The sequence below is a fragment of the Palaemon carinicauda genome, chromosome 4 (genome assembly GCF_036898095.1).
Source record: "Palaemon carinicauda isolate YSFRI2023 chromosome 4, ASM3689809v2, whole genome shotgun sequence".
NCBI classification, from domain to species: Eukaryota; Metazoa; Arthropoda; class Malacostraca; order Decapoda; family Palaemonidae; genus Palaemon; species Palaemon carinicauda.
In genome coordinates, this window is record NC_090728.1 from 26,806,494 (window position 1) to 26,828,993 (window position 22,500).

Genomic DNA, 22,500 nt, shown 5'->3' on the forward strand with positions numbered 1-22,500 from the left:
TTATCACTAATCATAAACAATGTTAGTGCTTCCTGTCCCCCTACAGGGAAGAGTCCTTCTAGACGGTAGAAAAGGGGCCTCAAGGCTAGCATATATTGTATGAATAAACATAAGTATTCACTGAGTATACAAACGGTCTCACGGTTTGTATATATTGTCGGAACAATATCAGTGTCCATTATATCCATTTTTTGTAAGCATTCAATGATATGAGGTTTACTTACATGAGTAAGTCAAAGAACTCTGGCATCTTAAATATCCAAATTGCCGGGCGATTTAGGACGCAATTACATTCTAATAGACATTTATTTCTAATAATTGCCTAATGAAACGAATGTAGCATGATAAAGGAATTATACATGCGACGTATACAGAAATTATTTTCCTTTTTAAAAGGGAAGAAATGATGAGTGCCACTCTCAGACTGAAATTTTTTTTTTAATACATTTTTCCTTTATAATTTCTGTAAATGTTGTATCCTATCGACACTGTGTACTACGTACACACGGCACGAGTGTTATCTGTATAATTCCACACCTGAGATTTTGAACAGATTTAGTGTCACCATGGTAACACTCATTTAAAGGGTATCAATGAAGGCCGAGAAGGGACATTGGAGCCGGGGATGTACCAAGAAAGACGTCGAAAAGATAAGTGAAAATATAGCTGTTTTCATTTTATATACCTTGCAGTTGGTACAAGGAAATTGGAACCGTTTTTATTTTTATTTTTTATTTTTAATGGCCTGTTGGTTGTTCTTATTCAAAATCCATTGAACGGAAATTAAATTGGGTCCAGTAAGATAATTATTGACTTCTTAAAGGGCGATTACAAAATTCCACTCAAAACCGTTGCTTTGGTTATTGGACAAGGTAACAATAGGTCAGAGAGGGATGAATCAGAATTTATTAAGAAGTTTAGAGCTTGATAGAAAGAGAATGGGTGACACTGATATCTGGAAAAAAAAATAAATAAAATAATCACTTTGACGGTGGCCAAGAATGGAAATGGTAAGCAAAGGCTGGTTTTTTATCACAAACTTTTTAAGGACTTAATATTTACTTTTGATCTAGTCTTCTTATCGCATATAAATATATCAAAACATCGGCAATATCTTTCTCATAGGAGAAAAAAATGATTTTTTTTTATAATGGATTATCTTTCGATATTTTTTAAACCGGGGTACATCTTTACCAAAGTTCTTACAGAGAGTGTTAGGTATTTGAGATCTAAGGGAGTGAAGATTATAGTATTTTTAGATGATGGCATAGCCGCGGATGGTTGCATTGAAGAGGCATTGGATGCTAGCTATATTTGCTTTAAAAGCTTTCTCAAGATTTGGATTTATTCACAGATAAGTGAAATTGTTTTTCAGACTCAGAATTGTATTTGGGAAGGTTTACAGTGGACGAGTACTGAAGGCAAATTTCGTAACTTTAAGGATAAACTATGTCATTTAAGACCTTGTTTAGATGCCAAACATTCTGAAACAACGAAAATGCTATTTTCACGCAAATGTTTTGGATAGAATAGTTTGTTACATAATTTCCACGACATTTGTCGTCAGAGATATTGTTAAAATGAAAACGGTAAAGTATTTCTGTATTTTTGCATATTGAGCAAAGCTAGTTGGGAACACAATAGGGAAATATCAGTAGATGCTCCGGTTGAGATCACGTCTTGACGCAAAAATTCATCCTTTTTTATTTTATAATGGTCGTTCCTTCAACTCCATATTTGCATCAAACGTATTTAATCTATTACTATATTGCGTGTGACTCCTGAGATGTAGGCAGTTTAACACTATATTGTGACGCCTCGGATGTAGGCAGTTTATCACTATATTGTGACGCCTTGGATGTAGGCAGTTTATCATTATATTGGGATGCCTCAGATGTAGGCAGTTTATCACTATATTGTGACTAATCAGATGTAGGCAGTTTATCACTATATTGTGACGCCTCGGATGTAGGCAGTTTATCACTATATTGTGACGCCTCAGATGTAGGCAGTTTATCACTATATTGTGATGCCTTGGATGTAGGTAGTTTAACACTATATTGTGATGCCTCGGATGTAGGCAGCTTATCACTATATTGTGCAGCCTCAGATGTAAGCAGTTTATCACTATATTGTGACGCCTCAGATGTAGGCAGTTTATCACTATATTGTGACGCCTCAGATGTAGGCAGTTTATCACTATATTGTGACGCCTCAGATGTAGGCATTTTATCACTATAGTGTGACTCCTCGGATGTAGGCAGTTTATCACTATATTGTAATGCCTCAGATGTAAGCAGTTTATCACTATATTGTGATGCCTCGGATGTAGGCAGTTTATCACTATATTTTGATGCCTTGGATGTAGGCAGTTTAACACTATATTGTGATGCCTCGGATGTAGGCAGTTTATCACTATATTGTGCAGCCTCAGATGTAAGCAGTTTAACACTATATTGTGACGCCTCGGATGTAGGCAGTTTATCACTATATTGTGATGCCTCGGATGTAGGCAGTTTAACACTATATTGTGCAGCCTCGGATGTAGGCAGTTTATCACTATATTGTGCAGCCTCGGATGTAGGCAGTTTATCACTATATTGTGCAGCCTCAGATGTAAGCAGTTTATCACTATATTGTGACGCCTCAGATGTAGGCAGTTTATTACTATATTGTGACGCCTCAGATGTAGGCAGTTTATCACTATATTGTGACGCCTCAGATGTAAGCAGTTTATCACTATATTGTGATGCTTCAGATATAAGCAGTTTATCACTATATTGTGACGCCTCGGATGTAAGCAGTTTATAACTATATTGTGATGCCTCGGATGTAGGCAGTTTATCACTATATTGTGATGCCTTGGATGTAGGCAGTTTAACACTATATTATGATGCCTCGGATGTAGGCAGTTTATCACTATATTGTGCAGCCTCAGATGTAGGCAGTTTATCACTATATTGTGACGCCTCAGATGTAGGCAGTTTATCACTATATTGTGACGCCTCAGATGTAGGCAGTTTATCACTATACTGTGATGCCTCAGATGTAGTCAGTTTATCACTATATTGTGACGCCTCAGATGTAGGCAGTTTATCACTATATTGTGACGCATCAGATGTAGGCAGTTTATCACTATATTGTGATGCCTCGGATGTAGGCAGTTTATCACTATATTGTGATGCCTTGGATGTAGGCAGTTTATCACTATATTGTGATGCCTTGGATGTAGGCAGTTTATCACTATATTGTAACGCCTCAGATGTAAGCAGTTTATCACCATATTGTGACGCCTCGGATGTTGGCAGTTTATCACTATATTGTGATGCCTTGGATGTAGGCAGTTTAACACTATATTGTGATGCCTCGGGTGCAGGCAGTTTATCACTATATTGTGATGCCTCGGGTGCAGGCAGTTTATCACTATATTGTGCAGCCTCAGATGTAAGCAGTTTAGCACTATATTGTGACGCCTCAGATGTAGGCAGTTTATCACTATATTGTGACGCCTCAGATGTAGGCAGTTTATCACTATATTGTGACGCCTCAGATGTAGGCAGTTTATCACTATATTGTAACGCCTCAGATGTAAGCAGTTTATCACTATATTGTGACGCCTCAGATGTAGGCAGTTTATCACTATATTGTGACGCATCAGATGTAGGTAGTTTATCAATATATTGTGACTTATCAGATGTAGGCAGTTTATCAATATATTGTGACGCCTCAGATGTAGGCAGTTTATCAATATATTTTGATGTATCAGATGTAGGCAGTTTATCAATATATTGTGACGTGTCAGATGTAGGCATTATCACTATATTGTGATGCCTTGGATGTAGGCAGTTTAACACTGTTTTGTGATGCCTCGGATGTAGGCAGTTTATCACTATATTGTGCAGCCTCAGATGTAGGCAGCTTATCACTATATTGTGACGCCTCAGATGTAGGCAGTTTATCACTATATTGTGACGCCTCTGATGTAGGCAGTTTATCACTATACTGTGATGCCTCAGATGTAGTCAGTTTATAACTATATTGTGACGCCTCAGATGTAGGCAGTTTATCACTATATTGTGACGCATCAGATGTAGGCAGTTTATCACTATATTGTGACGCCTCGGATGTAGGCAGTTTATCACTATATTGTGATGCCTTGGATGTAGGCAGTTTAACACTATATTGTGATGCCTTGGATGTAGGCAGTTTATCACTATATTGTGCAGTCTCAGATGTAAGCAGTTTATCACTATATTGTGACGCCTCAGATGTAGGCAGTTTATCACAATATTGTGACGCCTCAGATGTAGGCAGTTTATCACCATATTGTGATGCCTCGGATGTAGGCAGTTTATCACTATATTGTGATGCCTTGGATGTAGGCAGTTTAACACTTTATTGTGATGCCTTGGATGTAGGCAGTTTATCACTATATTGTGCAGCCTCAGATGTAAGCAGTTTATCACTATATTGTGACGCCTCAGGTGTAGGCAGTTTATCACTATATTGTGACGCCTCAGATGTAGGCAATTTATCACTATATTGTGACGCCTCAGATGTAGTCAGTTTATCACTATATTGTGACGCCTCAGATGTAGGCAGTTTATCACTATATTGTGATGCATCAGATGTAGGTAGTTTATCAATATATTGAGACATATCAGATGTAGGCAGTTTATCAATATATTATGACACATCAGATGTTGGCAGTTTATCAATATATTGTGATGCATCAGATGTAGGCAGTTTATCAATATATTGTGACGTGTCAGATGTAGGCAGTTTATCAATATATTGTGACTCCTCAGATGTAGGCAGTTTATCACTATATTGTGACTCCTCAGATGTAGGCTATTTAACACTATATTGTGACGCCTCAGATGTTAGCAAATTTTTCGCTATATTGTGACGCCTCAGATGTAGGCAATATTGTGAAGCCTAAAATGTGGGCAATTTATCACTATATTGCGACGCCTCACAGGAAATTTACTGCTACATTGTGACGCCTCAGATTTATTTAATTTATCATTATATTGTGACGCCTCTGGTGTAGGAAAAGTTATTGCTATGTTGTGACACCTCAGTAGTTGGCTTTGAGTCATTTTGAAGTTTTTGGCAACGAATACAATTAAAAAGAAAAAAAAATGAAGTGTGGTTGGAAAGTGGACAGCAAACGAATCTTCAAAATTAAAGATGAAGGGAGCAGGTGGCTGTCGACAGCCTTATGAAAAGTACACATTGTTCAAATCAATATTTAAACGTTGTTCCACATAACAAAATTTTTCGAATTTTATGCAAGTATGTAGCAAAAAGCCAGATTTACAAATTGAAAACCAAAGATTTTAAACTTGTACTGAATACACTGTCCAGGTCATCAATGTATGTTAGACCAGAAAGAGTAAAAAAGAGCGGATTTTTTAAGTGGTTTCAACTAACATGGATGAGTGGTCAATTCTTGCTTACATTTTTCAGAGATATAAACATGAGCGAGTTATTCATTCTTTAGACAGTTTTGCTACTCGTTGAAAATAAGTGAGATAGGTTTTTAATCTCGAATATTAGTGTCGAGGTACTGTACAGAGGCAATTGATGCTTTAACTTGGTTTGGCGAGTGAAAAAAAAATGGTTAGTGCCTCCATTTAGCTTTATACCAAAGGTTATTAATAAGATGGAGGCAGAAATTCTTCACTTTTAAGTTGAATATTCCAGAGTGGACGTCCGCTCCATCTTGACTTTTGATATTATCGAGGGAAACTTTATTGTTAAATTTTGTAAGTATTTACGTAACAAAGGGTTTATTACACACGGCTAAGAAGAAGAAAAAAACTGTTTATGGAAAATTTTCATTGAAATTTAAAACTTTGATATAGAAGGTAAAGGGTAAAGTTTTTTTTTTTTTAAATTATATGTACAATGTTATATTTTTGGAATCTGCTTTCTATGATTATGAATGCAATGTAATGCCAACAGTCGTCTTTGATGGTGGCATCTAATTTCGACACGAAATTGGGGGAGAGTTGTCATGGGTATCTTCTATCATCGATGAATGACAGCACCGACAAGGCCTACAAACTTGGCTTTCAACAAAGAGAGACTTCCAATAAAGGTCACGAGCAAAGCGGAATGCCAGTGCATGTTGCTTTATTACGCTGTTATTAGATTCCGGTGCTTTCGTAATCTAGTGATCAAAGCAATTTATGCCATAAGGTAGATGCATGAAATGAGTTGTTACGAAACATTCATTTGTTAAATATTTTGCAAGAACCTGTGAGGTATTTATCTGGTAGATAGGTGCACACCAAGGATCTTATTGATAATCAGGTGTTGCAGAATCTGCGCAGCTTATAATTTCCTATTTTGAGAAGCTTCTTTGATTTTAATAGGTCATTAGAAAAAAAAATAAAAAAAGGACTTGAGGGAATAAGTTTATTGTAATTTGAAGATTTCATTGTAGATCAAGATTGTAAAAGAATTTTATTGATGAAAAATTATCAATAATGGGAAGTTCTAGTTTTGATAGCAGAAGGTGTAATAAATGCTTTTCCATATTTGATGTATTTTGCATGTTACAGAAGAAGCTGGAATGATTTTGTTCTTTGATCAATTTATTTTTAAGAACATTTATAAGCTCCCATATTTAAGAATTGCTTAAAGTAAAGGAGAAGCACTATTGTAATATAACAGATATTTTGTCAAAAACTGTGGCTATGAGCTCAAAAATTTGCAAACGATAGCGTCAATGATAGGTGTCTCCATAGACACGAGCGTTGGTAGTCTGTTTCAAATAAAAACTTTTTGTCAAGGACTTCTTAGAGAAGAGGTTAAATGTATATGGACAATTTAATCGCAATCTTTATTCTTTCTTCTCCATTTCTTTCCTTTTCTCCCTTTCTTTGGTATTATCTAGGGTCAACCAGCACGGTGCGCTTTAATGCAATTTATTGTTATTTTTTTTTTTTATGTTGGGGGCAGTTAAAGGAGTAGTAAGAAATAGAGGGTTGGGCATGAATGTGAAGAGAGTTCTATATGATAAAGTGATTGTACCAACTGTGATGTATGGATCGGAGTTGTGGGGAATGAAAGTGATGGAGAGACAGAAATTGAATGTGTTTGAGATGAAGTGTCTAAGGAGTATGGCTGGTGTATCTCGAGTAGATAGGGTTAGGAACAAAGTGGTGAGGGTGAGAACGGGTGTAAGAAATGAGTTAGCAGCTAGAGTGGAAATGAATGTGTTGAGGTGGTTTGGCCATGTTGAGAGAATGGAAGATGGCTGTCTTCTAAAGAAGGTGATGAATGCAAGAGTTGATGGGAGAAGTACAAGAGGAAGGCCAAGGTTTGGGTGGATGGATGGAGTGAAGGAAGCTCTGGGTGATAGGAGGATAGATGTGAGAGAGGCAAGAGAGCGTGCTAGAAATAGGAATGAATGGCGACCGATTGTGACACAGTTCCGGTAGGCCCTGCTGCTTCCTCCGGTGCCTTAGATGACCGCGGAGGTAGCAGCAGTAGGGGATTCAGCATTATGAAGCTTCACCTGTGGTGGATAACGGGGGAGGGTGGGCTGTGGCACCCTAGCAGTACCAGCTGAAATCGGTTGAGTCCCTTGTTAGGCTGGGAGGAACGTAGAGAGTAGAGGTCTCCCTTTTTTTTTTTTTTTTTTTTTAATTGATGTCGGCTACCCCCTAAAATTGCGGATGTGCCTTGGTATATGTATGTATGTATGTTTATACCTGCAGAGAATGCGGAGTGAAGTGAGGACTAGAATTTTCTCGCGTTACGAAGTATAGCGAAAAATAATTGTCCTAACGACATGTAAGCAGATCTTAGTGTCTTGTTACTCAAGTTGTTATGTAGGCAGTGGCCAATGAGATTTCAGTGTGGGGTGAAAAATATTAAATTTTTGAAGAGGTATTTACTAAGCAGTCACTTTCTAGCGCACGCTAGCCCGAGCAAGTCGAATTTATTATAATTACTATAATCATTATTAATTATTAGTACAAGACTGAGGTTCCACCAATCAAATTTGGTTTACTCTGCCTTATTGCCGTGGATTCACTGGTTTCCATAGTTTTTTCAAAACTATTTGTTTTTATATCTATGGTTTTTCCTGGGCGGCAGAGGAGGCTTATATGTTAATTTGAATTAGTTTATTGTTAATTTTTTCTTAAACATGCAATGCTCTATCAATACAGAAGTTTGTGAAAACTATTGGAATATGTGATGGTATATCTATACTGCTGTTTAAAAGTATGATTCATTGGAAAAATAAACCTAGCAGTCCTCACTTCACTCCGCATTCTCTACAGGTATAAACACAATAAAACATTAAATTGCATTATAGCGCACCGTGCCGGTTGACACCAGGTTTATTTTTCCAATGAATCATACTTTTAGAAAACAATATAGATGTAACATCACATATTCTAATAACTTCTACAAACTTCTGTACTGATATAGCAGTGCATATTTAAAACAAAATGAACAAACTTTCAAATTAACATATAAGCCTCCTCTGCCGTCCAGGAAAAACCATAGATAAAAAACAAAATCTCAAGTTTTGAAAAAACTATGGAAACCTGTGTATCCACGGCAATAATGCAGAGTAAGCCAAATTTGAGTGGTGGGACCTCACTCTTTTACTACTAATAAATAATAATGATAATAATATTAATAATAAATTCGACTTGCTCGGGCTAGCGTGCGCTAGAAAGTGACCACTTACTAAATACCTCTTCAAACATCGAATACGTTTCACCCAACACTAAATTCTCATTGGCCACTGCCTACATAACAACTGAACTTAAGTAACAAGACACTTAAGATCTGCTTACATGTCGTTAGGACAAATATTTTTCGCTATACTTCGTAACGTGAAAAAATTCTAGTCCTCACTTCACTCCGCATTCTCTACAGGTATAAACATAATAAAACATTAAATTGCATTATAGAGCACCGTCCCGGTTGACCCTAGATAATACCAAAGAAAGGGAGAGAAGGAAAGAAATGGAGAGAAAGAAATAAATGTTCCGATCGAATGATTTACACACTTAACTTCTTTTTGAAGCCTTTGACAAACATGTTTACTTGAAACAGACTATCAACACTCATGTCTATGAAGACACCTATCATTGACATTATCGTTAGCAATGTTTGAACTTGTAGCCACAGTTTTAACAAAAAATTCTGTTTGGTTACATTACAGGAGCTTTTAAAAACCTTCTTAAAGATAAATCGATCAAAGGACAAAATCATTCCAGCTTCCTCTGTATCATGCAAAATACATCAAATATGGAAAAGCATTTGTGACAACTTCTGATATCAAAAACTTCACAGTATTGGTGATTTTTCATTTTTTTTTTTTTTGTTCAACTAAGAAATCTTCAAATTACAATAAACTTAATTCCCAAAATCTCAGATAAGAAAACTTTAATGATCTATCAAATTAATAAAGAAATTTTTCAATATAGGAAAATATAAACCGCACAAATTCTGCAACACCTGATTATCAAAAAAGATCCTTTGTATGCACCGATCTACCAGCTTAATGTTTCACAGGTGCTTGCAAAGATTTAACAAGTGAATTTTCCGTTGCATCTATGTAACCCCTCATTTCATGCCTCTGCGTTATGGCATAAATGGCTTGATCACTGGAGATTACTAAAGCACCGGAATCTAATAAAAGCCTGATAAATAAAGCAACATACAATGGCATTTCGCTTTGCTCGTGACCATTATTGTAAGATTCTCTTTGTTGAAAGACAAGTTTGTAGGCCTTGTCGGTGCTGTCATTCATCGATGATAGAAGATGCCCATGACAACTGAGGTCCCCCAATTTCCTGTCCAAATTAGATGCCACCGTCAAAGACGACTGCTGGCATTTCATTGCATTCACGATCCTGGAAAGCAGATTCCAAAAATAAAACATTGTACATATATGCTTATAATTTCAAAAAACTTTACCTTCTATATCAAAGTTAAATTTCAGCGAAATATTTCCCATTTTTTTTTTTTTTTTTTTTATCTTTGCCGTGTGTAATAAACCTTTTGTTACGTAAACGCTCAAAGTTCAACAATAAAGTTTCCCTCGATAATATCAAAAGTCAAGATGGAGAAGACTTTCACTCTGGAATATTCTACTTAAGTGAAGAATTTTTACCTCCATTTTATTAATAACCTTTGGTATAAAGCACCAAACCTCAAGTTAAAACATCAATTCCCTCTGTACCGGGACACCAATATTAGAGATTAAAAACCTCAACATATTTTTAAAAGTAGCAAAACAGTCTAAAGAATGAATAACTCTCACAAGTCCATAACTCTGAAAAATGTAAGCAAGAATTGACCATTCATCCATGTTAGTTGACAACACTTCAAAAAATCCGCTCTTTTGTACTCTTTCTGGGCTAACATACATTGATGACCTGAACAGTGTATTCAGTACAAGTTTAAATTCTTTGGTTTTCTATGATTTCTAAATCTGGCTTTTTGCTACCTACTTGCATTAAAATCGAAAAAAATTTGTTATCTGGAACAACGTTCAAACATTGTCAAAGTACTTTACATAATTCTGTCGACTGCCTCCTGTTCCTTCATGTTTCATTTTTAAGATTCATTTGCTGTCCAGTTTCCAACCACACTTTCCATGATAAAAATAAAATTCGCTGTATTCATCGCTAAAAATTCAAAAATTACTCCAAATCTACTACTGAGGTGTCACAACTTATAAATTTCCCAACACCAGAGGCGTCACAATATAACTATTAAATCTGAGGAGTCACAATATAGCGGTAAATTTCCTATGTCTGAAGCGTCGCAATATAGCGGTAAATTTCCTATGAGGCGTCGCAATATATTGATAAGATTGCCTACATCCGAGGCTTCGCAATGTGATAAATTGCCTACATCTGATGCGTCACAATATGGTAATAAACTGCCTACATCTTAGGCGTCACAATATAGTGATAAACTGCCTACATCTGAGGAGTCACAATATAGTGCTAAACTGCCTACATCTGAGGCGTCACAATATAGTGCTAAACTGCCTACATCTGAGGCGTCACAATATAGTGCTAAACTGCCTACATCTGAGGCGTCACAATATAGTGATAAACTGCCTACACCTTAGGCGTCACAATATAGTGATAAACTGCCTACACCTTAGGCGTCACAATATAGTGATAAACTGTCTACACCTTAGGCGTCACAATATAGTGATAAACCGCCTACATCTTAGGCGTCACAATATAGTGATAAACTGCCGACATCTTAGGCGTCACAATATAGTGATAAACTGCCTACATCTTAGGCATCACAATGAAGTAATTCACAATGAAGTAATAGGTTAAATAAGTCTGATGCAAGTATATAAAAAGAATGAATTTCTGCGTCAAAACGTGATCTCAAGTAGAGCATCTGATATTTCTCCATTAAGTTCTCAACTAGCTTTGCTCAATATGTAAAAATACAGAAATACTTTACCGTTTTCATTTTTACAATACCTCTCACGACAAATTTCGTGGAAATTATGTAACAGACAATTCTGTCCAAAAGATATTCGTTAAAAAACGTTTTTGTTAATTCAGAAGTTTTGGCATCTAAACAAGGTCTTTAACGACATAGTTTATCCTAATACTGTAGTTACGAAATTTGCCTTCAGTATTCGTCCACTGTAAACCTTTCCAAATACAATTTAGAGTCTGAAAACCAATTATACTTTCTTGTAAATAAATCCAAATCTTGAAGCTTTTTAAAGTAAATAGCTAGCATCCAATGCCCCTTCAAAACAACCATCCGCAGCTATGCCATCATCTAAAAATACTTCAATCTTCACTTCCTTAGATCTCCAATATCTAACAGACTTAAGAACTTTAGTAAAGATGTACCGCCGCTTACAAAAATATCTAAAGATAATCCATTATAAAAACTTTTTAAATTTTTCCCCAATGAGAAAGGTATTGGCAACGTTTTAATAGATTTCTATGCGATAAGCAGACTGTAGACTGATTAAATCCTTAAAAAGTTTGTAATAAAAAACCAGCCTTTTCTTACCATTTCCATTCTTGGTCACCGTCAAAGGAATTATTTCTTAGTTTCTCTGATACCAGTGTCACCCATTCTCTTTTAATAAATTCTGATTCGTCCCTTTCTGACCTATTGTTACCCAATCCAACAACCACAGTAACGTTTTTGAAATGGAATTTTGTGATTGCCCTTTTAGACGTCAATGACTATCTTACCGGACCCAATCTAATTCTGTTCAATGTATTGTGAATAACAACAACCAACAGGCGATTAAAAACAATGAAATAAAATAAACACAATGTTCCAATTTCCTTGTACCAACTGCTAAGTATACAAAATAAAAACAACTATATTTTCACTTATCTTTTCGACGTCTTTCTTGGTACATTCCCGGCTCCAATGTCAACTCTCGGCCTTTATTGAACTCTAGACCTCTTCCCTCAAAGTTGATATGAATCCACACTTTCCCTCGATCTTTAACTAGCTTGACACTTTCGGCGATGCTGTTGTTTGCATACTAACTCGTTTCTGCAGCAGTTTTAGATGTTCCTTGCCCTCCAAGTTGATAAACAATCGCATCTAATGCTATCAGTTTCCTCAAAATAACGCGATGCTCATTCAAATGGTTTTCCATCATACTTTAATGATGTGCGGATACTTGTTGAATATTCTGCTGGAAATCGGATAATAGATCGTCCATCACTTCTTGAAACGGTTTCAGCATTCTGATTGCTAGCGTGAAAACACTATTCACATTTGACCCTGCCTGGCGTCCTGGCTAATAAATTCGACTTGCTCGGGCTAGCGTGCGCTAGAAAGTGACCACTTACTAAATACCTCTTCAAACATCGAATACGTTTCACCCAACACTAAATTCTCATTGGCCACTGCCTACATAACAACTGAACTTAAGTAACAAGACACTTAAGATCTGCTTACATGTCGTTAGGACAAATATTTTTCGCTATACTTCGTAACGCGAAAAAATTCTATTAACCGGCACGGTGCGCTCTGATGCAAAGGGTCAACCGGCACGGTGCGCTGTAAGGTAATTTAATATTCTATTATGTTTGTACCTGTAGAGAATGCGGAGTGAAGTGAGGAAAGTTCTTTTCTTTTAGTCTTTTGCTCGTTACGAAAGCGTCGGCACAAGGGTGAGTTTGTTTATTTACAGGGACAGAAAAGGTTAAATGTTTCATAGGGAAAGACCACGGCTGCAGGATGTTAAGAGATGAATTTATTGTCCCATTGTTTGTGTAATATTTATTTCATAACTACCACTTACATTAGCTTTACAGTATAACGAACAATTTTGTGAGATTTATACTTGAATATCAAACTGACGTAAAGGTAGATATTATATCGTTAATGGCAGGAACAAAATTAAATCAACAGCGATGCCGATAATTACTACAAGAATCGTCAAGGGAAACAAAACGCTTTGTAATTGAATAAATGAAATAAAACTCTTTACAGGAAAGCTGTTTCGAAGAACCCAAAATCTTGAAAGATGAAGAACGACAATGAAAACTTGCATCATTCTGAAGATTAGGATATTATATCTGAAATGATTATTCTTTATAAAAAAGTAACAGGAAAAACACAGGTTCATGGGGAATTAAAAAAATTAGTTGTAATAATTGAATTGATGCTTGCATGAGTATGCTAAGACTCATGAATAATTACTTTGGTGTAAAAGCCGTAGCAAGATAAGAACATAATATGACTTATAGTGACCTACTTTGTGATATAGAAAAGGCGATTATCAGAGAAGTGGGCCGTGTATCACATGATATTTTCGAACGATAATGACTTTTCCGAAAATCTGGAACTATTATGAGCAAAGAAAGTTTAAGTTTATTATCGTAAGAGGTAAACCCAGTTTCGTAAATTAAAACCATTAAATGAGATACATTTTAACAAAGATGATAGATAAAGTTTTGTATAGACAGATTGAAGTATATAATTTGGTACCTAAAAAAAGAGATGCGTTCCAGAATATTCACAAAAACGTGATCAGTAAGTCCTCCACAAAATATTTGTAAAAAAAAAACAAAGAATCTGGGGTTATTTCAGGAGAGATTGCAACTGTGTTACTTTTTAAGTCGAATCTAGCTGTTGAATGTAAATTAGAAGGAAGGACATCATTTTTTTTAGATGGACTCGTTCCCTTGAATACTAAAAGAGAAAAACTTTGGATGGCTGAGAAATTTACACAAAATAAATTAATTAAAAAAAAAAATGTTACCAAGCGTGAAAAGATAAGTCAAATATTTTTAGAGTGATTTAGTAATGATGAAAAAAGAGATATCAGATAATTGTAAAGATGCATGATATATAATTTCCGGAAATAAATGAGCTACTAAACCTAGAAAGAATTTCCTGGATAGATTAAAGGATTTTAGGGGTTGTGGTGGCCGATGTGGTAACGTCCTTGACTGGTGATCACCAGACTGGGGTTCGAATCCCACTCAAACTTGTTAATTCCTTTGGTCGCTGCAACCTCACCATCTTTTTGAGCTAAGGACGTGGGGTTAGTGGAAGACTATAGGTCTATCTGTTGAGTCATCAGCAGCCATTGCCTGGCCGTCCTTGGTCCTACCTTGGGTGGAGATGGGGCTTGGGTGCTAATCATATGCATATACGGTCAGTCTTTGGGTCATTGTCTCTCTTGAAAGGACAATGTCCCTGTCCCTTGCCTCTAACATTCATGAGTGGACTTTGAACCTTCAAATTCTGCAAGGAAAGGACAAGAGTGTCAACTACATAGAGGCAAGTGGTACTGTTCATATAGCAGGTATGTCGAGGTATTTGCTGTTGAGCCTTCGGAACAGGTAAATGAATGGATGACATCTATGTTTCTTAAGTAGTAATTTACCTTTCACCTTAAAAAAGCTAAATGTTCCAGTTTCCTATAGATTGTCATAATTTATCCCTTCAAGAAATCAGTCACAGAAAAGAATATATGTTAGAGAAAATTGTCCTTATGACCTTTACAGTATAGACTAGGTCTTAAAATTTCGTCCAAATATATACAAACACACATATATATATGTGTGCACACATATATATATATATATATATATATATATATATATATATATATATATATATATATATATATATATATATATATATATATATGTGTGTGTGTGTGTGGGGGGGGGGTGTTGACTGGTTTCAAATATCAAAAGGGGAAATAAAGTAAAAAGAATCCTATTATAATCTTACTTATTTCAAAACAAGAGCCATCAGAGACTTCTGACCTCCGCCAAACGGTGACGTTGACACAAAATTAGACATTCGATTTGCCACTGATCCAGAATCACTATCTGGATTTGGATGATCACCAAAATTTATTGGAATCATATTATGACCTATGATCTGATTGTGGCAAAAATTTTGTCAAAATTTTTCAATTTATTTTGACGTCATCTCTAAAACGGCGAAAAATAGAATCCGGATTTGGATCATCTCTAAACCTGAATTAATGTGGTCAACCATTACCAAAGAGCTATCTGTGGTAAAATACCTTCCACAGGATTTACAATGTGTGTCCAACTTCCCACTAATTTTTCTTGGCTACACATCAACAGGTCTCTGGCCAGGTCGGTTCGATGACTTTGTAATGACAATCGTAAGGAGGCAATTTCAAAATTTGGTGCAATTTTCACGTGCTATTATATCAATAACTTGGATTGAACCTTGATATATCGCAATCTTCTTCGCTCACTATATTAGCTCTGATTTGCCGAAATGGTCTAGCAATTTCCACATTAGATGATGAGCGATGTTTTTGTATTTTGTTTTGTATATGTATCTAGTGGAGCTTCATATGATGCATCGCCGTTATGATTATGGAACTAAACTTCATGGCTCATTTTTTTATGATAATGCTTGTTACCTTTTTTATTTGCATTACATATAATTGTCGTATTATGAATAACACCATAGCTACAGCCATAATACAATCACCTTAGTGTGGTGCCCTACACGGTTTGTGATTCAGCTCCTTTTGTGCTTCAACTTGTTCCATCGATGCTGTATGATTTTGACAGAACGACGTTTGGTCGATGAATATTTTCAATTGTTTCCCTTCATCTCTAATTCTTTTCATTTGTAATAAAAGTTTCACCCTCGCTCTCAATATGCCAATACCTTCCAATAAAAATCTTCTCCCATTATTCTTTCCGTATTCGAGTCCAATATCATGTAAAGTTGTTAGAAATATTTATCGGCAGCCAAGAAATCCAATATTTTCTTTAACATATTCCAGAATATTATCAATGATTGGCATCTCCTTTTGTGAATAATAATGTCGTATCATGCCCTTCAATACTGCTTTGTTGAGATCATTAATATTTCTAACACCTTTAGGTCTTTACCTAGTTTATTGACGAAGACACGAACAACATTCTCGTCTCTTGGTTCGTCTCCTTCCTTACTTAATCAGAAAATTGTTCCCTCAATGATGTTCGTTACATCCAGTCAGTTGAATTTCTTAATGCAATCAATGCTTAATAGCTTCCATTTCCTTTTGTTTGAAATACTAACTTACATTATAATGCAGGCGTCACACACCGGCGTTTTAAGGCCTCGCATGTCGTAACCAATATCGCAAGAATACCTTGTCTATTAGACTCGACAAAACGTCCCATTGGAGACAATCACACACGGAAGCCAAACGCTTGGTGAATGTGTCACTGAATGAAACATCATTAAAAAACTTCACGGTGCCTTATCACTCGGCACAATGCCGCATAATTATTCTTTGTTTGGTTGTTTTTCGGTAAAGAATAAAGGAAAAAAAAATAGAAGAAATGGGGTTACCTGTGCAAGAGAGAAGACCCAATAAACACCAAGTAAGCTCGAGTATGCAATCTACATTTTGAGACAGGTGCTTTCAAAAGAATGATAAAATATGAAATGGGAACTCTTCCATCCCATTAAGCATGAGACGGTTAATTAATGGAGCTCTTCCAGCATTAAAACAACCTGGTAAAAAAAACTGTCATTACTTTATAATGCCTATGGAATGCAAGGTAAGATTTACATATGCCTAAACTGAACTGTGACAGTGGTAAATCTTGTTGCTAAAATTAATTAGAATAGACCAACTACACGATTATTGAGGAAATCTCACTTGTACCCTTTGCCTTTTATCGGAATAGGCTAGTTTTATGCAATAGCGGCAGAAGGTAGTTTTGTGTAATCATGGTCTGAGCTTGATTTATAAATTAACTATTCTAAAAACTGTAGATTTTTTAAGCTGTTTTACTTCTGTGCACACAAAGCACACACGCTTCTCTCTCTCTCTCTCTCTCTCTCTCTCTCTCTCTCTCTCTCTCTCTCTCTCTCTCTCTCTCTCTCTCTCTCTTATTGAGCTCTTATAGACACTATTCTCATGCATCGACAACAAATGCAGATTCTCTTCCTCTGTGTAGATAATGCGCGTGATATTTTACATTTGAAGAGCTTTTTTTCATTTCCGCATCGACTTTGGCACTCAATGTAAGATTTCATGTGGCAAATATTTCTGTTATATTTATTTTCTCCTTAACTTATCATTAAGATGAGGATAACTTTGGGTAATATTCAAGATAATTGAAATGTGTAGGTAGTATGTTGGCCAGGGCACCAGCCACCTGTTGAGATACCACCGCTAGAGAGTTTTGGGGTCCTTTAACTGGCTATACAGTACTACATTGCATTCTTCTCTCTGGTTACGGTTCATTTTCCCTTCGCCTACATATACTTCGAATAGTCTGGCATATTCTTTGTATATTGTCCTCTGTCCTCATACACCTGACAACACTGATACTACCAAACAATTCTTCTTCTCTCAAGGGGTTAACTACAGCACGGTAATTGTTCAGTGGCCACTTTCCTCTTGGTAAGGGTAGAAGAGACTCTTTAGCAATGGTAAGCAGCTCTTCTAGGCGAAGCACACTCCAAAATCAAAGTATTGTTCTCTAGTCTTGGGTAGGGACATAGCATCTGTACTATGGTCTTCCACTGCCTTGGATTAGAGTTCTCTTACTTGAGGGTACACTTGGCACATTATTCTATCTTATTTGTCTTCCTCTTGTTTTATTAAAGTTTTTATAGTTTATATAGGAAATGTTTATATAAAGGTTGTTACCGTTCTTAAAATATTCAGTTTTTCCTTGTTAGTTAATTTTTTTTTTGAATTATCACGATGCCCTTTTGCAGATAAGAATTATGTTTGAACTTCAATGTACGAAGAATCAGAGAACTTCAAAACCTTGCTAGGTTCGGTCATACCTTTAACCCAGAAAGGAGAAAAGATACTATGACAGTTTGATGAAGGAATTAGAAAATATAAATCCTGAACTATACTAAAATTTTACCAGGATTACGGAGGACCTTTTCGTTGTAACTGTTGAAAAGGTCAAACCCTACATAACAATTACATTGACATTCTGGAAGAAACCCATTGACCAGGCGTGCGTTGTAATTGTCATCTGGATTTCTTCTTGCATTTATATATATATATATATATATATATATATATATATATATATATATATATATATATATATATACATACATATATATATATATATATATATATATATATATATATATATATATATATATATATATATATATACATATATATATTAAGCACCAGTTCCAGAACGTTGATGTACGTGTCATGTGGTCTGAATCCGATGGTGGTGTTTTTGTCAAGACAAAGTTACAGGAAATGATGGATAAACACAAAGCCAACTTGCATGCACCTGAAAGATTGAAAAAAGAGAGAGAAAAAAAAACTTCCGACAGTTATTTCATTATTGTATATGACGGCTTCTCTCTAAAGAATTATGTGATGAAACCGTACCTAGCCCAATGCCTGACGAATGCTGAATGAATCTACAACTATTGATTGAACAAGGCAAGGCGTACAGTAGAGAATGCCTTAGAGATTTTACCAAGCAGCTAGATATTGTTTCAAATGATAAAATTTCTTAATTGGTTCCCATTGTGACATTTTAACTCGATTTCTGGAAAGACGTCCATAATGTGAAATGCGTTGTATATACTATTTAACAATATTTTCTATTTACTCTCACATATTCTGATGGTTTTACATTCCCATCAATCCTCGTCATGACAGTGTTAATTCCCACGTGATAGTGTTTTAAGTTTCTAAGTTTTGTACTTGTATTTCATTTGCCTAAAAGTTTTAACCACACGAATTCATAGTGTTCCCAGCCTGCAGAATTAAGTGATGGGTTAATAATTCAATTTATTTCCCTTTCCAGGGAATGAGATTGCTGTGTTGAAGTCATCCACGGTCTGTCAAACTCCACGTGAGCACGTTGTGACTTACATCAACAATATCTTTGCCCGTTGTGTTCCCCTTTTATTAATTTATTAGTACTGTAAATATATTTTATTTTCGTCGGTAACTCTTATCTTATTGCCGACTGCCGACCTTCTATTCTTCTTTCTTTTAGTTCATGCCCTGAGTTTCTTAAGCAAGGCCGGACTCACAAGGCCGGGCGTAACATATATATATATATATATATATATATATATATATATATATATATATATATATATATATATATATATATATATATATATATATATATATATATATATATATATATATATATATATATATGCAGAAGAACCACAGGGATAATGAAAATACGAAATATACGCTTAAGTCCTGACTAGTTTCGTGATACTTCTTCAGAGGACTGATTTATTGAGAGAGGTTTCTTTACATTTTATAGGGAAAGCAAACGTACCAACATACATATAGAGATTAAGAGAACAATGACACTCCCTTACCAGCTACCTGGGTCAAGTGGGCGGAGTCCCCAAAATCATTAGACACCTGCCAAAGAGGGTCATCTAGTGGTGGGTAAATTTTTTTTTTTTTTTTTTTTTTTACTTTCAGTACAGTTTATATGAAAACACGGTAGCCTTATCTATATAAAAACATAAGCAAAACATACACATACATATATATATATATACACATACATATATACACACATACATATATATACATACAACACACAAAATTTATTTGTACTACCTCATTGTAATTCTTTTAAAGAAATTCCCCAACTGTTGAAAAACTTCAATGTAAATGTAGCATTTAAGAGTAAAAATACAATAAAAACAGCCTTAATAAAGAATTCTCCTGACATTATCAAGGGATGTGTATATCGTATTCCATGCAATGCTTGTGAAAAATACTATATTGGTCAAACTGGTAAAGCCCTAGAAAAGAGAATTGAACAACATAAGAAAAGTGTCAGGTACGCTCAAGATAATAATGCACTCTTTGCTCACTTTAGAGATAAAAATCACACCATTAATTGGTCAGGTGCAAAGAAATTGATTCATTCAAATAACTTAGTGGAAAGAAACATCATAGAGTCCAGTTTCATAAACGAAACCTTTGAAAACAACTTGAATATTGGTCATGGAATGTATAAACTCGACGCCTTCATATGTAAAGAGATTTGTAAGCTATATAAAAAAAACATTAACCACTTAATGTAGAATTGAATGTATTGTGAATAATTAACATCGCTGTAAAATTAATATTTAGACCTAAGCTACCATTCATTAATAGGTACACTTATTTTATATAGTACGCATAAGTATATTGGCACTATATAGTGTTATGCGAGATATAGGTATTTATATATACATGATTATATGTTTATGATATTAATGTTGTATGTATATATATGTATATATACATATGTATATGGGTATATGTATGTATGTGTATATATGTATGTGTGTATATATGTATATGTGTGTATATATATATATATATATATATATATATATATATATATATATATATATATATATATATACATATATATATATATATATACATATATATGTGTGTATGTTTTGCTTATGTATTTATATAGATAAGGCTACCCTGTTTTCATATAAACTGTACTGAAAGTAAAAAAAAAAAAAAAAAAACAAGAATTTCCCCTCCACTAGATGACCCTCTTTGGCAGGTGTCTAATGATCTTGGGGACTCCGCCCACTTGACCCAGGTAGCTGGTAAGGGAGTGTCATTGTTCTCTTAATCTCTATATGTATGTTGGTACGTTTGCTTTCCCTATAAAATGTAAAGAAACCTCTCTCAATAAATCAGTCCTCTGAAGAAGTATCACGAAACTAGTCAAGACTTAAGCGTATATTTCGTATTTTCATTTTCCCTGTGGTTCTTCTGCATCTGAGCATCACGTTTTCCTGTGATTTTTACGCATATATATACATATATATATATATATATATATATATATATATATATATATATATATATATATATATATATATATATATATGTAAATCAAACAAATCTCCGATAGATTTAGCAGATTTGATATCAAAACCCTCAGAAAGATATTGGGAGTTAAATGGCAAAAGTTAGAAATTAAACTATAAGAGAGATTACTCGAGTGCCATATGGTGAAAGGTAGATGAAGATGGTTTGGGCGAGCTCTTCGCACTCCCCAAGAGAGATTAGTTCACCAAACGTTCAGCTGGGCTCGACAAGGCTTTAGAAGAGTTGGAAGACCCAGGCCTACATGGCTGAGGACTATGAAGTGTGAAGTGTGAGATGATGAATGGAGAAGTATTGAATTCAAAGTTCAAGATAGAGACGACTGGCGAAATCTAACCGAGGCTCTTTGCGTCAATAATTGTAGGAGGAGATGATGATGAATTTCTTTTCAAATTTACTGTCTGTTCTTGCTCTCCACGTAATTATCAAAATTAAAGATTTTCATTCATCAGATGGATTACACCACGGCTCTACCCTACGCCGGATATATAATCAGAATGAATACTATATTGAAATGTGATTAGCTCTCTTCCCTCTCTCGAAGCTTTGCCGATGTCATAATAAATTACTTTTGGAGATTTTCTTCCAAAATCAATCACTTCCTGAACTCATCAGCTTCCCTCATCGTAATCAATTATCGAGCAGTTTTACTGAGAAACTTTTCTATTCTGGAAAGTCAGGGATAATCTAAATAACAAATTCCTCCCATTAAAAAGTTTCGGTATTTCATTTCCTTCCAACATAAGGAAGAAGAAGATGGAAAAGATTCTTCATTTTGCGGTATTTAAACATTCTTTATTACAATAGAATCATTTGCATAATGATTTTCTGAGAAATGGAAAACAGAAATACTGCATAATCTTTATCACTTTATGTAAATCTAATAGAAGTGTGAAACGCACATTTTTTTCGGAGATGAGGTTTCTTTCTTAGTGGTAATATATAGTTAATTTTAAGTTTCAAAATAAGTCAGTCGTTTGATGCCTTTTCACTTATTATTATATTTGTTAGAATTAATATCTTGAAAGTAATTGGATGAACCGGAATATTAAGTGAATAGTTGGAAAATAAAGGAAATACATTCCTCGTGCTAAAAAGAGCAAGACAAACAGGAAGAG

At 35.1% G+C, this 22,500-nt stretch overlaps 1 protein-coding gene across 1 annotated transcript in view; it reads right to left on the reverse strand.

The window, feature by feature from the left end:
- Positions 1-22,500, reverse strand: part of LOC137639316 (uro-adherence factor A-like) — a 31,798-nt gene that overhangs the window by 1,612 nt on the left and 7,686 nt on the right. Inside the window, exons 2-3 of the mRNA XM_068371596.1 lie at positions 3,186-3,639; positions 1,985-2,861 (exon numbers count right to left, since the gene is read on the reverse strand). Coding sequence (XP_068227697.1) covers positions 1,985-2,861; positions 3,186-3,639 — 1,331 coding nt within the window. The remainder of the gene's footprint in view (positions 1-1,984; positions 2,862-3,185; positions 3,640-22,500) is intronic.